The sequence below is a fragment of the Tiliqua scincoides genome, chromosome 8, assembly GCF_035046505.1.
Source record: "Tiliqua scincoides isolate rTilSci1 chromosome 8, rTilSci1.hap2, whole genome shotgun sequence".
NCBI lineage: Eukaryota > Metazoa > Chordata > Lepidosauria > Squamata > Scincidae > Tiliqua > Tiliqua scincoides.
Window position 1 is genome coordinate 36,439,020 of NC_089828.1, and position 15,913 is coordinate 36,454,932.

General features: G+C 45.5%; 1 protein-coding gene across 1 annotated transcript in view; it reads left to right on the forward strand.

Moving 5' to 3' along the window:
* Window positions 1-15,913, forward strand: part of POLRMT (RNA polymerase mitochondrial) — a 37,237-nt gene that overhangs the window by 4,573 nt on the left and 16,751 nt on the right. Inside the window, exons 5-14 of the mRNA XM_066635971.1 lie at window positions 294-483; window positions 733-882; window positions 3,048-3,209; window positions 3,987-4,157; window positions 6,191-6,430; window positions 7,551-8,333; window positions 11,468-11,590; window positions 12,492-12,614; window positions 13,766-13,945; window positions 14,657-14,743. Coding sequence (XP_066492068.1) covers window positions 294-483; window positions 733-882; window positions 3,048-3,209; window positions 3,987-4,157; window positions 6,191-6,430; window positions 7,551-8,333; window positions 11,468-11,590; window positions 12,492-12,614; window positions 13,766-13,945; window positions 14,657-14,743 — 2,209 coding nt within the window. The remainder of the gene's footprint in view (window positions 1-293; window positions 484-732; window positions 883-3,047; window positions 3,210-3,986; window positions 4,158-6,190; window positions 6,431-7,550; window positions 8,334-11,467; window positions 11,591-12,491; window positions 12,615-13,765; window positions 13,946-14,656; window positions 14,744-15,913) is intronic.

Here is a 15,913-nt window from a genome sequence, read left to right on the forward strand (position 1 = left end):
TTGTTGATTGAAATTCAGTCCACTTCACCTGGACTGCACCCATATACATGGGCAGTCTACTACAGATTGCTGTATGTTGGGGACAAGCAATGGGGAAGGGCTCTTGCCATTATGTCCTGCTTGTGAACTTCTTGGAAACATATGGTAGGCCACTGTGGGATGCAGGTTGCAGGATTAGATGGACCTTTGATCTGATCCAGCAAGGTGTTGCTTATATTCTTCACTGCCTTGAAGCCACCATGTGGTCTCTTAATCCACACGACGGTTTTGGTGCTTTCTCTTCTGTTCCACAGATGCCTCCGACAGCTGCAGGATGATGGCTTCTGCCTGGACGACCTCTTCTCCAACTCTGTGTATGAGGAAGATGAAGTTGAGAAGGCAGTGAAGGCCATCCGGAGGGTGGTGCCTGACTTCCAGCCACCGCCACCTCTTCACCAAGCTGAGGCCTGCACAATCCCCCTGCTCCAGAACTTTTATGCGCAAGTAAGATGCAACTGCTCAAGTGTGCCTTTAGGGCCTGTCAGTGACATGATACACCCTACAGAAGGAGACCCCCTTGCAAATGTTGAAAGTTCTTTTGAAAACTGCCTCCCCCTGAAGTGGCTCCATAGTTTGTGTCTTGCTCATACAGCCTGAATGCTTCTTGGTCTAATCTGCATGCACTGGGCCTTGTTGATGCTTCTTTCGCACAGTGGTTGTCTTTGTCATTGCTTCTCTTTCATCATACCGCAGGAGAGACCCAGTTCTTATCCCAAGCTGGATTTGACAGCAGAAGACCTGCGGGGCCGGTTTCGGAAGCAGCTGGAGTTGGAGGCATCTGACACGGTCACCATTGACTCAGTGGAGATAGCCAAGCCCCTGACGGATCGAGCAGTCAAAGCGGTAACAGTCACATGTACATTAGTGCTGTGAACACCTCATCCTCCATGATGGGTCGTGATCTGATGCTCAGTGCTTTTCCCACAAAACCTTTCTGGGGGCTCCAGGAAGTCACTTCTGGGTTTTGCCGGCCTGCAATCCACTCCATTGGCCTTTGCAGGTCCAGAACACCTCCTGGGAGCAACCGGAAGTTGTGGATGCAAACTGGAAGTAAAGCAGAAGTAACTTCTGATCGCTTCCAGGAGGCATTCTGGACCCGCAGAGGCCAATGCAGTGGATCATGGGCCAGCACAACCCAGAAGTGGCTTCCAGGAGCTCCCAGAAAGGCTTTGCGGGCAAAGCATTGAGCATTGGGTCGCAACCCACCACACATTAGGTTGTGACCCACAATGTGGAAAACACTGGTTTAGTGGTTGGTCATCAACAGAGTTCACTCACTTCACAACCTTTATTGGCATATAACAAATAAACAGGATAAACAAAACAAAATTATAACAATCACTAGATAAAAATATAGTGAGGCAGGGAAGAGGAAAGTGGTCCCTGGTTTAGTGTATAAGATCCCTTTCATGTACCTTATCTCAGTAATCCTATAAGACAGTGTTGTTGCTTCTCTTTGGCAGGCTAGGGGCTGAAGTGTGGGAAGGGCTTCTGCTTTTGCATGCAGAAGGTCCCCAGTTCAATCTCCAGGTGGGATAGAGAAAATCCCTGGGAAACCTTGAAGAGCTGCTGCCAGTTAGTGTCTGATAGTACTGAGCTAGATTGATTAAAGGTCTGACTTGGTCTAGCAATACCTTGTCTTTCATTGCTTTGCTACTTCAGCTGTTTTCATTTACAACCACATTTCAAATTTTGTCCACATGCTTTCCTCTTTTATCTGGTTTCATCCATCCTTCCATGATGTTCTAATGTATATTTTTCTTTTATTTTTGTTTGCAGGTGGGGCCTTGTTATCTGTGGGGGATCCATTTTTGGACCCCCCACAGATACAGAAAACCATGGATAATGAAATCTGCTGTTTTCTCCCTTTTTTGCCCTCTGGAGGTTACCAAAACTGTTCTCCAGTTGTGTCCGGAGGGCTTTCTGAAGCTCCCAGAGGCCATGCATGTCTGCCTGTAGCCTCTGCAGTCTTCAGAATGAACGTTTTGGCCAAAAACATTACTTTTATTATTATTAATTATTATTAACAGTATTTATTTACCGCTTTTCAACTAAAAGTTCACAAAGCGGTTTACAGAGAAAAATCAAATAACTAATGGCTCCCTGTCCCAAAAGGGCTCACAGTCTGAAAAGATGCAAAAAAATACCAGCATACAGCCACTAGAACAGACAGTGCTGGGGTGAGGTGGGCCACTTACTCTCCCCTGCTAAAAAGAGGAGCACCCACTTGAAAAAGTGCCTCTTACCCAATTAGCAGGGCTACTTTTGGTTTCCCAAGGAAAACTGGAAGTGATGTTTTTATGCCATATAAGGAATTCTGAGGCTCAGGGAAGCCCTCTGCTCACATTGGGCCAAGTCTGGCTCAACGCAGGTCCGGAGACCCACGTTGGGCCAGATACGTGGATGCACAATGCATGGATATGGAAGCCCACCTGTATTTAGGTTTTGCATGCAGTTACATGTGTTATATACTTATTTATATTTTTTTCAAGCTAGTTAATGCTGACATTTATCTGTTTTTGGCTTTCATCCATGCGCTGGTCCCTAACTAGATGAAAATGCAGGGTACTGCTGCACAAGGCAGCTTCCTATGTGTCTTTGAATCCCTGTGGGGGATGTGCCGCAGTGAGAATTGGCCATACTTTCTCTTTTTTGAAGAATATTTCATTCATCATTCTGCAAAAGGCAACATTTCCGAAAGAGATTTTCCCAAGAAAATTCTGTCTTTTCCATTGTGAAAAATAGTTTTTTGGGAACTGTTCCAACTTGCCTAGGCCTTCTCATCTCTAGCACGTCCTTTTGATCTGACATTTTCTCCGCTTTTGAAATCATGCCATTATGACATTGCAAGGAAACCCCAAACTCCTAGACTTTGCCAATCAATCCTTATTGCTTTTGACCAAAGGCCTTTGCAAAACCAAGCATAGGACTCTCCCATTTCCAAGAACATACAATTGCTGTCAAGGTGCTAGTTAGTTAATTTGCTGTTTGTTTTTGCTTTTGTTCAGCAAGAGCTCCTGACCGCTCTTCGATCTCGCTGGCGGACATCCCTCCTTCAGAGCCTCCGGGAGTCCAGGCTCCACATGGATCAGAGGAAATCGCCACAGCTAAACCTATACCCTTTCCTTTGTGTGCTGAAGGATGCAGAGTATGTGGATATTTTGCTGCAGGTAAGAGAGATTGGGAATTGCCTGGGGATGGGAGGCTGCAAATATAAGCCAGCATAATTGTTCTGTTTCTTAAACTGTGGTGTCAGATCTTGGTCTACTAATCACACTAAGAAAAAACCACAGTTTTCAGAGTACAGCTATAGCAGTAAACTGGTTTATTCAAAAGTGGAAGGTCTATTTGCCTCCCTTTCTCTCTGGGGGAAGAGGAGAGAACTTGTTAGCCCCCCAGTGGCTTATTGCCCAGAACTTGCCCCCCAAGTTCTCTCTGGGGGAAGAGGAGAGAACTTGTTAGCCCTCCAGTGGCTTATTCACAGTCATCTGAATCTATGGTCTGTCTGAACTGACCCTTAGCTGGTATAGCTTAGTGGGGAAGAAACTGAGCTGTGCTGAAGGACTTCCCTGGTTCAGATTCCAACTCTGTTGCACTCACAAACTGGCCTTAGCAAGCTGCTTCTTCTGAGCCTCATTCTTTCCTATCTGTGATATGGGGATAATAATATTGACCTTGCAGGGTTGTTGTAAAGTTCGTAATAAGAATATTCATATGAAGTTCTTTGCATACTCTAAAAGCACTACAGATGCTCAGTATTTTTGTTAAGAGTTGTTAATTTAAGCCTTAACACAAACTGGAGAAAGACATCTCTGCATGTCCCACCTGTTCTGGTTTCTCTCCCTCCCCTCCCCACTGGAATGTCATGTTCATTTTTTTTTAAAGCTCCAGCTGGTTGTGTCTTGCACTCCTGAGATATTATTTGCCCCTCTCCCTTCTCTTTTCAGAGCCTCTCCATCCTCCCTCCACAAGGGGAGTCCCTCCTGATCCTGGCCAGGGAGCTGGGCATCAAAGTGTACAACAAGTACATCATCCAGAGGAGATCCCGGAGCCGTTCAGTGCAGAGAATCCAACGGCTCTACGAGGGATATGTCCAGTTACTTGCAAAGGACACTCAGGTAATCATAGCTGTCGCAGAAGGGCACTAGTCTAACCATTGGCCCAAACCTCTCAGGTTTCTTGTGGAATTCCCCCCTCCCAACTCCATCTTTGGAGGTAGGTGCTGGTTTTGGGGATTTAACCTAAAGTTTCAGTGTTTGAGTTGCTTCTTTTTCTTCCATCTCCTGGGAAGGAATTGGGAAGGAGTTAAGTCGGGGGGGGGGGCTATTTTCTGCTAGGCACAAGAGTTTTTGCTGTTAATTTCACCTCCATGCCTATCGGACCTCATCCCTATGCTCTGCCCCACTCCACTAGGCTTCACCCATGATTGACACATGACTCATGATTCACTAAACACAATGCTTGTGATTTCAGGTACTACTGCCTGAATCTGGTGTGTGTGTGTGTGTGTGTGTGTGTGTGTGTGAGAAAACTGTATGTGGAGGGGTCTCTGCTTCCTCATTCTTGCAGCTGTAACTTACCCACTCTAATTGACTATATTCATTCAGAAGCCTCACACCCACATACCCCCTCCGGAGAGGAAATAATTGAAACCCTTGTGGTTTTCATGTGGAATTAGGCATCTCTCTATTATGTTAAAGGCCTCTTTAGACAGCCCTGCAACACCCAGACTCACCTGAATCAATCTGTATACTATGAAGAATATGATTCAGACAACAGTGTCCCTGTCAATAGGATCTTGACCTCTGCATCAGTGTACCGGGTTGCAAGTAACCATAGCATACTGAAACCCAACCCAACCCAAGCTGAAAGTCAACTGAACCTGAACCCAAGACTGGTTCAGGGAGGCTTTTCAGTGATTTGGAAATGACCCTGAGACTAAAATTTCCCCATTGCTTGGAATTAGAACCAAATTCATAAGCACACCAAGTGGTAGCAGATTCAAAATGAACAGTTCATTAATTGGCCTCTCTGCCTGCAGTAAAATTAGTGCTTATTTTCTTGAGGGTTTTGTTTGTCTTTTTTATTTTGCTCATGCATATATAGCAGTGTTTCTCAAACTGTGGATCGGGACCCACTAGGTGGGTTGTGAGCCAATTTCAGTTGGGTCCCCGTTCTTTTCAATATTTTATTTTTAATATGTTAGACTTGATGCTACCCTAGTATATGACTGCATTTGGGGAAATGTTACAGACTTGTACTTTTAACAAGCTACTATATATATTATTTTAACAGTGGTAGTAAATGGGACTTACTCCTGGGTAAGTGTGAGAAGGATTGCAGCCTAGGATTGTTAAAAATGTTCCTGCTTGATGATGTCACTTTCCGGTCATGACATCACTTCCGGTGGGTCCTGACAGATTCTGACAGATAAAAAGTGGGTCCCGTTGCTAAATGTGTGAGAACCACTGATATATAGTATTTTGTTTGTCAAAATATCTCAAAGCTGAAAAATTACTACAGATACTCAAGTATAAGTCAATTTCACAGATAAGGTGAGGGCAGGTTTGAGCCACAAATAATGGAATTTTTATGACTGGATAAGTCGGGTTTGTTTTTTTTAAGTGGGGGTGTCTGACTATAATTTTGTCTAATTTTACCTAAGGCCAGATCCTGAAAAATAACCTACCAGTAATAATTGCCTAAGAAGTGTACAGTCTCAGATTTATTAAAAATATAGTAAAAGATCATAAGATACATTTTTATTCATTAACATTTTATTCATTAACTTTTACATTCTGGTAAAAAGAAGATCCCAGGTTCAAGCCCTTGCAGTGGCCCCAGGTAGGGCTGGGAAAGACCTCTGTTGCAAACTCGGGGGAGCTGCTTGCATTCAGTGCTGATGATATTGAGCTAGGGAAGCCAAGGGACTGGCTCAGTAGACGGCAACTTCCTTTGTCCTAACCAGAAGCGATCCCAGTTGTTTCTGGAGCCCGGTTTTTAATAGTTCAGCTTTTTGATCATGAAGCAAGACTGTGTGGAACTCCAGGAAGGTGCCTGGTGTGCATTTATGGCTGGGCCAACCCTTCCTTTAAGCAAGCAAAGGAGTGGCTGGTTTTCATGACACTTGAGTCTTTTGTCTTGTCTGCAGCCGGACAATTACCTGCCGAGGGAGTACTGGGAGAAGCTGGAGGCGGAAGCAAGCTATGGCCCTTCTCTGGTCAGCAAAGAGTGCACCTGGTCTCACTCACTCCTGGTGCAGCTGGGCCTCCACTTGGTTGAGTTGCTTGTCCAGGTTCTCAAGATGGAGAGCAACCTCCTGACCCCGGGCTTGGAGCAGAAACTCATCCCTGTCCTTTATCATGTTTACTCCTTCCGTAGCGGCCGTCAGGTGAGGAACACTGTGCCAGGCTGGCCCATCCATGAAGTGCATGATGCCATTTTTATTGGCAGCTGCTGTGGGGGGGGGCAGTGAACAGACACCCGCTGCTTCCCCTCAGACCCCTGTGGATGGAGCTGGCCCCTTTCCATGCCTCTTCCTCTACACAGGCTCTTTAATGAAAGCAGGAAATGCAGAGTGGGCTGGGATTGTGCTCCACAATTACAGCTTCATTTAAAGAGGACCCCATCCATTGAGGGAGTGATCCTGCCTATTTTCTTGTCTTTCTCCCATGGCTGTTGAAACAGGATTGCTCCCAGCATGCTCAGTATCTCCTGTGGTTTAACAAGTTCTGTGGAGGAAGGAGCAAGATCACCCCATCCTCCTTGCAGGCTCTAAGAACAAAGCAGGAAGTGTGGAATGTTTGGGGAGTGATCCTAGCATTTCCTGCTTTGATTCAAGAGCCCTTGTGGAGGAAAGAACCAGGTGAGGGGTTGCACAGGAGTAGCATCAGCAGAATGGGGAGCAGCACTGTTGCAGTATGTGTGTAATAATAATTCTGGGTGCACAAGTGCAGCCCCCAGTAATTTAAGCAAATTTATTCAGAAATAATCAATTTCCATAATTTCTGTTGCTTGTCCTGATGCAGAACTTGGACTTGTTTTAAAGCACAAAAGATGCAAATGCTCTTGAGATGTTTGGGAAAACTTAACTGAGCTGTGGGGAGGGATTTCTGGAGCCATGCAGCAGCGCCTGAGAATGCCATTCTCTGCCCTCTTGCTGTACAAAGATAAGGCACAGGTGAGAACGTTAAGAGAGAGCCCTGTGAGCTGCTGGCAGCTGCTGTTCTGCAGAAGGGTTGACTACATAATTCAGTACTACCTGAGAAATTTGCCTGTTTCCCCGATCAGCAAAACTGATCTGGTGTGCTTATCTGGTGTGCTCCCTGGGGCATTTGGTGGGCCGCTGTGAGATACAGGAAGCTGGACTAGATGGGCCTATGGCCTGATCCAGTGGGGCTGTTCTTATGTTCTGATACCAGTTGGAGAATTGAATGCCTTTTTGGTACAGATGGGAAGATGGAGGACAAGTATGGTTTGAACCTGAGCTGAGTCTTTCTCTCCTCCTGCAGATTGGGTTCATCAGACCTCACCCCATCCTGACCCGGCTTCTCTTGGAAGCTTCAGAGACCACTCTAACCTTTGACTCCTTTGTCATTCCCATGCTGTGCCCACCAGTGCCCTGGGTCTCGCCCAACTTTGGCTCCTACATCCTCACCCCCACCAAGCTGATGCGGTGTGTGGATGGGGCCGTCCAACATCAGTTACTGCTGGAGAGGTGCCCCCACAGCAACCTCTACGCCGTCATGGACTCCCTAAACCAGTTGGGGAACTGCCCTTGGAAGGTCAACCAAGCTGTCCTGGACATTGTCATCTCCATCTTCAATGACAAGGGCAATGAGAAACTGGACATCCCTCCGCCACCTTCGGAGGCCCCCCAGCCTGTCAAGCACTTTCCCGAAGGGAACCCCCTGACCAAGGTGGCGCTGAAGCGCGAGATGGCCCGTTGCCGCAAAAAGGCAGTGGAAATGTACAGCCTACGCATGGATGTGCTCTACAAGCTCTCCATCGCTAAGCACATGGGGGACCGGGTCTTTTGGTTCCCCCACAACATGGACTTCCGTGGAAGAACATACCCTTGCCCTCCTCACTTCAACCACCTGGGCAGTGACCTCACGCGGGGCATCCTCCTTTTCGCTGAGGGGAAGCCTCTTGGTTCCCATGGCCTTGACTGGCTGAAGATCCATCTCATCAACCTCACTGGGCTGAAGAAGAAGAACTCCCTGCAGGAGAGGCTGGCCTATGCCAATGAGATCATGGCTGACATCTTGGATTCAGCAGACTATCCACTGACGGTGAGTGTCGGATTGTCTATACATCGAAAATGTGCTGCCTCCTGCTGTTGTTAAACTAAATCAGAATACCCTCCCCCCACATTGTGGTGAAAACCTCTGATTTTCTCCTTCTTTTCCACCCATTTTTGGTCCATCTTAGCCTTAGGAAGGTTTATGGGTTGCCTCAGTATCCTGAAGGGGCTACTAAGTCATTTGGATAAAGCGTTTTGTTTATTTTAAAAGATTTATATCCCACCTTTCTCTACACTTCAAGGCAGCTCACAACCTAATTTCAACCACAGTAAAAATTGCAATAAGAATCCTAAGAATTTTTTTAAAAAACCGTGTGCACTATCAATCACCACATCAGGAGCAATTAAAAGAGAGAAGGAAATATCATTGCCTCCAATCAAACATGACCAATGAAGTCCAGCTGAAACAAATATATTTTCAGTCTTCTCTGAGAAAGCAAGAGAGAGGGAGCAAAGCAAACCTCCCACAGGGGAGAATTTCACAGGGAGGGGACCACTACTGAATCTGTATTAGTCTGTATCTCCACAAGCCCCACCTCCGGCAAAGGGATGGGCAAGAGGGTCTCCCCAAACAATCTTAAGTGCAGGTAGACTTATATGGAGGAAGGCTGTCTGTCCAGTATTTTGGTCCCAAGCTACGTAAGGCTTTAAAGGTAAGAACCAGCACTTTGAATCCCAGACAGAAGCCAACCAATAGCTAGGACAGCCAGAAGAACAGAGGAATACCCTGATTATAAAGAACATCTTACTCTGTTCATCCTTTCTTGGCTTCATTGTGCGCCTACTGAAGCTTCCGAAAGATCTTCAAGGGCAGCTTCACGTAATGCATGTTGAGGTCATCCAAACAAGAGGTGGCTAAGGAGTGGATAACCAAAGCCAGAGCTGATTGAGCCAGAAATAGGCACAGCTGATGCAGCAACCAGGGCTGGGCAGGAACACCCCTGGCCACAGCTATCAGCTGGACGTCCCGGAGCAAGGCTGGGTCCAGAAGTACACCCAACCCGTGCTCCTGGTCTTTCAAGGGGAGTGCAAGGCTGTCCAGAACAGGGACACGCCACGGTTGTATCAGCAGATCTCCTGTATTTCCCCTGTTGTGATCTCTGCCCACCCCCTCCTCCCCCCTCCCCTCCAATGGCTGGTACAACAACTTTGATTTTGGAACCAGCTCATTGGACCACAAAGCACCCCTGATTCCCAGGAGTGGCAGAGTCAAGGGCTCAAGGGACCCTCTGCTATCCAATGCCACAGGTAAAACGTGGTTAATGCCCACAAGTTATACGAAGTGGGATTACACAGCCTCTTTTTGTGCTTTTGTCCTAGTTGCTTATCTATGCATCAGATGCATCTGCAGGGGTTGCCTGTCTGCCCGCTTTGGTGTGGATGTAAGGAACATGTTCTTGGACTAGTGTGAATACTTAGGGTAGGGAAATATCCTAAGCTGTCTTACTGTCTTACTTCAGCTTGCTTTTTTAGCCTCTGTGCCTGTTGTCTATTCCTTGAACGTGTCTTGTTCTCTCCTTTTTGTTCTTCTCCCCGTGATTTGTTTTCAACCCCTTTTAAAAAACTTCTTTTATTTTTACGTTTCACCTGTCTGGTCTCAGTTCTCTTGGGCAGGAACTGTTCTACACTGTCTTCCAAGACTGCCCATCTTCACTACTGTCTGACTTTTAAAGGGTCATCTAGGGATTTGGTGGATCTCCATTATACTGGGAGGGAGATTTCCCCAAGACAGTCTCCTTCGGTCTGGTTTCTCCTGGCCTTGTACAGTGGCAGCAATCTACTGTCCCAGTTTAAATCCCATTTCTGAATGAGACAGACTGAACATGAGTGCCAGTTGCTAGATGTTGATCCTGTCCATCTGCTACCACATGGTGGCACAATGATGGTATCTGATGCTCTGACAGCAGTTTCGTTTTCAAATTGTGGCAGGTTCATGTTCTTCGATGTTGATGTTTTTTTTCAGGGAAGGTGCATGAAGGGCATGTAAAAGACTAGAATTAAAAGCAAGCCACCTTTTGTTTTATTTCAGTTCTTTGGGGTTGGCGGGATAGCGAAGCTAGATAGGGAGAAAAGAACAGCACTCTCTGTGTGTTCCTGAGGGGCAGCAAAACCATATTAGAGATTCCACCACCCTCTGGATCTGAGTTTGGCAAGGTGCAACTCTAGATCACAAATAAATGAACCCAGTAACATGGAGGGGTCTGCCTCACCAGGTTTGGACTCCAGCAGCAGTGAGCAGGGCCCAATAACTCCAAACAGCTCAAACACTAACTAGAATGGAAGTATCCTGGAGCAGGAGGAAGAACAGCAAGAAACTGAAAGAGAGGAGTAGAAACAAAGACTGTGACATCCAGAAGGGGGGTTGTATGTGAAACACTTGGGGCCCCAACTTAGTGGAGCCTTCGTTTTAAATTTTAAACAGCCCCACACTGATTGAATTGTCTAAAATCAGACCACCCTCACATAAGATGTACATTTCTGGGGATTCACCAGACTCCAGAAGTTTAAAAACTTTTTTAAAAAGTTCTGGACTCCAGAACTTTAAAAAAAAAAATTCCGAAGGAGGCAAATAAGCCCCCAGATATTTTCCTGAGGAGGCTAAAGGAGGATCTAAGGCATCTTTATTTTTCAAGAAAGACCCATTCACACCATTGAGATGGCAGATGTGCATATTGCAATATTTTGTTGTGAGATCCTTTCATCAATACAATAGTAGGAAACGCATTATGACAACTCAGTATGATTGACAGCTATATAACAGTAAGCATTCAGCTCTCTCTCTCTGTCTCATTTTTGAAATAAGCACACTCAATAAAGAACAACTTACTGGTAATAGAATTTGAAATAGAGTGAGAAGGCAGTCAAAACCATTTTGCTCCCAAAGCAGAACACAGGTCAGCTGAATTCTGTTCTAGTATAAAATATAAGGACTGTATGAGCAAATGGAAAATGTAACACTGGGTTAGGAAAGTGAGATAATATGCTGCTGACATTTTAATAAGTTGTGCCTCAAGGACCCATTTAAAGATCTGCAGCAACCAACTATGATTTATCAGCATATCAGAAAATATGAATATAAATGAAATGCTTCATTTTAAATGTTACTCTTTTCTTTTTCTCCAGGGCAGGAAATGGTGGATGAGCACAGATGAGCCATGGCAAGCACTGGCATGTTGCATGGAGATTGCCAAGGCCATGCGGGCACCAGACCCTGCTGCGTACATCTCCCATTTTCCCGTCCATCAGGTGGGTGGGGGGGATGGTCGCCCCCCCATAGCTTCCTTTTCCTCCATTTTGTGTGTTGGTGATTGGAGTAAAGCAAATGCTTCTAGCAAGATCTGAAGAAATTCAAGGGTTTTAATTGTGGTCTATGGAAATCTTGGCAACCAAGCGCCGATTCTACTGGGGTCAGCTGGGGCTTGAATGTAGCTTTACAAAAATCTGCCTACTTGTGCCCTGAGCAATCAGCATCTCAGAGCCACAGAATGGAAGAAAAAGGGGGAGAATCTTGAGCCTATAGCGTGATTGATTAAAGAATGTTAAGCATGTTTTACACTATGATCTAAATCTACATAAATTTGCAGGTAAAAGAAAAACAGTTGCTATAATTTTATCTTGAAGACTCATGCCTCTGTCACAGCTTGTGCAGGCCACCAGAGGTCTTGCTGTTGAAAGAAAACAATACATTTGCATCATTATGTAATGACAGAGTAAAACAATAATTGTCAAACTCTGCATGTGCCTTTGTGCATACACACAGGTGTTTCCATCCATGCGAATGTATTTTTGGATGATATCTCAAGTTTTAAAAAAAGAGAACATTCCCTGCAAGACGAAAGCTAGCCAGGTCATCAGGAAGATAGACTTCAGCTCAGCCCATTTCCTACTGTGCTACTTGTAGAGAGATCTTTACATAGTGTGATCTCTTTCTACACCTGCAATGAAGTGTTGCAGCTCATCCTATTGCCCACTGCATGCATAGGCAGGGACTTGAGACATGGCAGTGAGGACCACGGGAAAGGTGATTCCCAAGGGCAGCAGCATGGGAGAAGGGAAGGAGATGGTCCAGAATCTCAAACTGGCCACTTTTTTTAAAAAAAAACATTTCGCCCCAGTCAATTTTTCTTGTGGCCTTTTCTCTTCCCAGGATGGTTCTTGCAACGGGCTCCAACACTATGCTGCGCTTGGGCGTGATGTTGTCGGCGCTGTCTCAGTGAACCTCACACCGTGTGACGTTCCTCAGGATGTCTACAGTGGGGTGGCTCAGCAGGTGAAGAAGGAGCGGTGGGAGGGTGTAGGTGCTGCTGAGGACTTGCAAGTTGTTGGTGTCCTTCCCCCAGCCCTGCAAAAAAAAAAAATTTTTTTCAGTGGAATTCCTGTGTTCAATAGCAGCCCACCTCAGAGTGCTGAATGCTGGGGGAAAATGGGGGGCAGCTTTTGCTAAACATCCTTTGGCTGCTGTCAAGAGCAGATCACTGGGCTAGGTTGACCTGATTAACAATTACTGGGCAAGTTCTTGAAAATGTGTTCACTTTGAGATCAGCACAAGTAATCAGCTTTGCTGTTGGTTTATTCATCGGAGTTTTCTAAGATCCTGATGGCCAGGCCAAAGTTTTATCTAGTACAGAATCTTGCTTCCCAATGTGGTCAACCAGCTGTCTTCAGGGTGTTCACATGAAGGCAATACTGCTGTTACTCATCACTTGCAACTGGTTTTCAGAGATGGACTGGAGGATTCCATGTACCCACCATGACTAATAGCTGATGATGGATCTCTCTTCCTCCCTGGAAGTGTCTAATACCTTCTTAAAGCCATCAAAGCCAGTGACCATCACTGTCTCTTGTGGCAGTGAATTCCATGAATGAATTCTGTGTTGTGTGAAAAAGAATTTTTGCCTGTCTGTCCTGAATCTCCCACCCATCAGTTCCTCGGGGCAGCTCCCAGCTCTGATATCATAAGAGAGGGAGAGAAAATGCCCCTTATTCACTTTCTTTACACTGTGCATTATTTTATAAACTCTCCAGTTAGTCATCTTTTTTTTCTCAACGAAAAGATCCCAAATGCTTCATCTTTTTCTCTCAAGGAAAGAACATCAACATCTTGCCCATTTTGGTTCTCCTTTTCTGTGGTCTCCTTTTTTGATTATCAGAGCTGCATACAATACTCCCAGTGTGGCTGCACCCTAAGTTTGGACCAGGGAATTGCAGTACTGGAAATCTCATTTTCGGTTCTCTTTTCTAATCACCCCTTGCATGAAATTTGCCATTTTCACAACTGCCGCCTGCAGCACCCAGAGTTGGTATTTTCTTTTAAGTTCTCTGCCACATTCCCATACTGCTGCCATCCGGGACAGGCACCCCTTGGCAAAACGTAGGAGGGGAGCACAAGTCTTTCTATCCCTTTCTGTTTGCCTACTGCAGGTAGAGGTGTTTCGGAAACAAGATGCCGAGCAGGGGGTCAGAATTGCTCAGTTATTGGAGGGCTTCATTGGGCGTAAGGTGGTGAAGCAGACAGTCATGACGGTGGTGTATGGAGTCACCCGGTATGGGGGGCGCCTCCAGATTGAGAAGCGCCTCAAGGAGATGGATGACTTCCCACAGGTTGGTAGTACCCCTTCTAGTGAATTCCTTTCTCTCTGCTATACTTTAGCGTTGTGGCTGGAGACAACATTCTGGAGTAGCAGTCAATGGCTATCCAGTCCATTGCATACAGCTTTCAACCACCAAGCCAGGGTATCAGAATGAGCAACGTCTATGACTGTGGGACTTGACTTCAGATCAATTTGGGGAGTGGAAACTATGCTGGGCCATCATGGCTGCTGCTGACAAAGGTCCTGAATTCCTCCATTATTTCCTGTGAGCAGCTGGCATTGGGATGTAGAGACACTCCCCCCTCCCCAAAAGTAGCTAAGAACCCTAATCCCCAGTCAATGGAACTAAAAATTTGCATTTTTATATGCTGAATCATCTGGCTCTTTCCCAGGGTTCCTAAGGTCTGACCTGCCCCAACACCCACAATTCCTCAGTGCCTTTAACTCTGCATTAGATGATACGGACAGGCTACAGTGCCAGGGAGAAGGTTTCAATCTAGCTGTTTTGCTGCCATATTGTTTTTCAAAGTGCAGGAGGATTCTTTGTGCAGGAATATTGAAATATGAGATTCCCCTGTGCAGAAGGTGTACAACCCTGAAATATATTTTCCCATTTTAATTCTACTGCTTGCCTAAAATGACTGAACAAAGTGATGTTGGGGATCTGAGATGCCCCACTTCTTTCCCTAACTGGATCTGTTTCATCTTCCTTCTGTTTTAGGAATGTGTCTGGGAAGCTTCTCATTATCTTGTCCAGCAGGTCTTCAACAGCCTCAAAGAAATGTTCTCTGGGACTCGAGAAATCCAGGTAAGTGGTATACTGTTATTAAAAAAAGAGTTGGTGCCATTTGGACTCCAGTGTGCCAGTTGTAACATCTCTTGGAGAAGGCAGATCTGGCCATGGTAATTCATGCCTTGGTCACATCCGTTAAAGTTCTAAATGGGTCTGTTCTTGAAAAGCATTAGAAAACTTCATCCAGCACAGGATGCTGTTTGTAAGATGGCTAGACGGTGACATTGTATACCTGTACAAAATGTGGAAATAAAAGGTGAAAGAAACAGAGATTGTTATGAACTATGATTGCTCACTTCCGGGGACGTGCCAGAGCCACAGTCTCTTGTTGAGGAGTCCCCACCCCCTTGACTCATGTTCGAGTCGTAAAGGGTGGCCTTGACGACTCATCCGGAGCCTTTTTTTGGACTTGTTTTGACTTGAGTCAGAGTGTTTGAGATAAACAAGTCAAGTCATGTTTTCTGGCTGCCGCTACCTTCCTCTGATTCCTCACCCAGCCTTGTTCAGCCTTCCTCTCTCCTTCCCTCCCCCCAGCTTTGCCTCCTGGAGCCAGTCCACCCTCCTCTCACCTGGTCCCAATCCAATGAACTCAAGCCCCAAAAACAATAAATGTATTTATTTATAAATGTGTTTAACTCTATGGAAAGCGAAACTGAGCTACACAGTTGTGTTTACTCATGAGTAAGAAATGTTTAATGGTTCCTTAGTTACCCCCCCCCGCACTTTAAAACCAGTTTGTTTCCATAGTAATTCAATGCTGTGTTCAATTCTGTTGGTCCGAGTTGCTATCTTCCCAATGTTTTAATTTGTTTGTGTTTGATAACGATAGGTTCATTGACACGCGTGAGATGTGTTTTATGCCTGTTTTATTCCTATGACTATGCCTGCTGACAGCCACAGACAAAAACATATATACAACCTGTATGACAGTAATTACACTTGATAAAAATGCTTCAAAATTGATTAAAACATTAATTTGGAATAAAAATACATAACACTGCTTTCAGCCCCTTTTTAGGATAACACCACCATCCATGAATAAATAAAACCATTTTAGACTGCCTCTACTAATCTGAAATCCAAAACGCCCCAAAATCCGAAACTTTTTTTAAGTGCAGTCATGTCACAAGTGGAAAATTCCACACCGGATGTGACGGGTCACTGTCTAAATGCAGGCACACAACA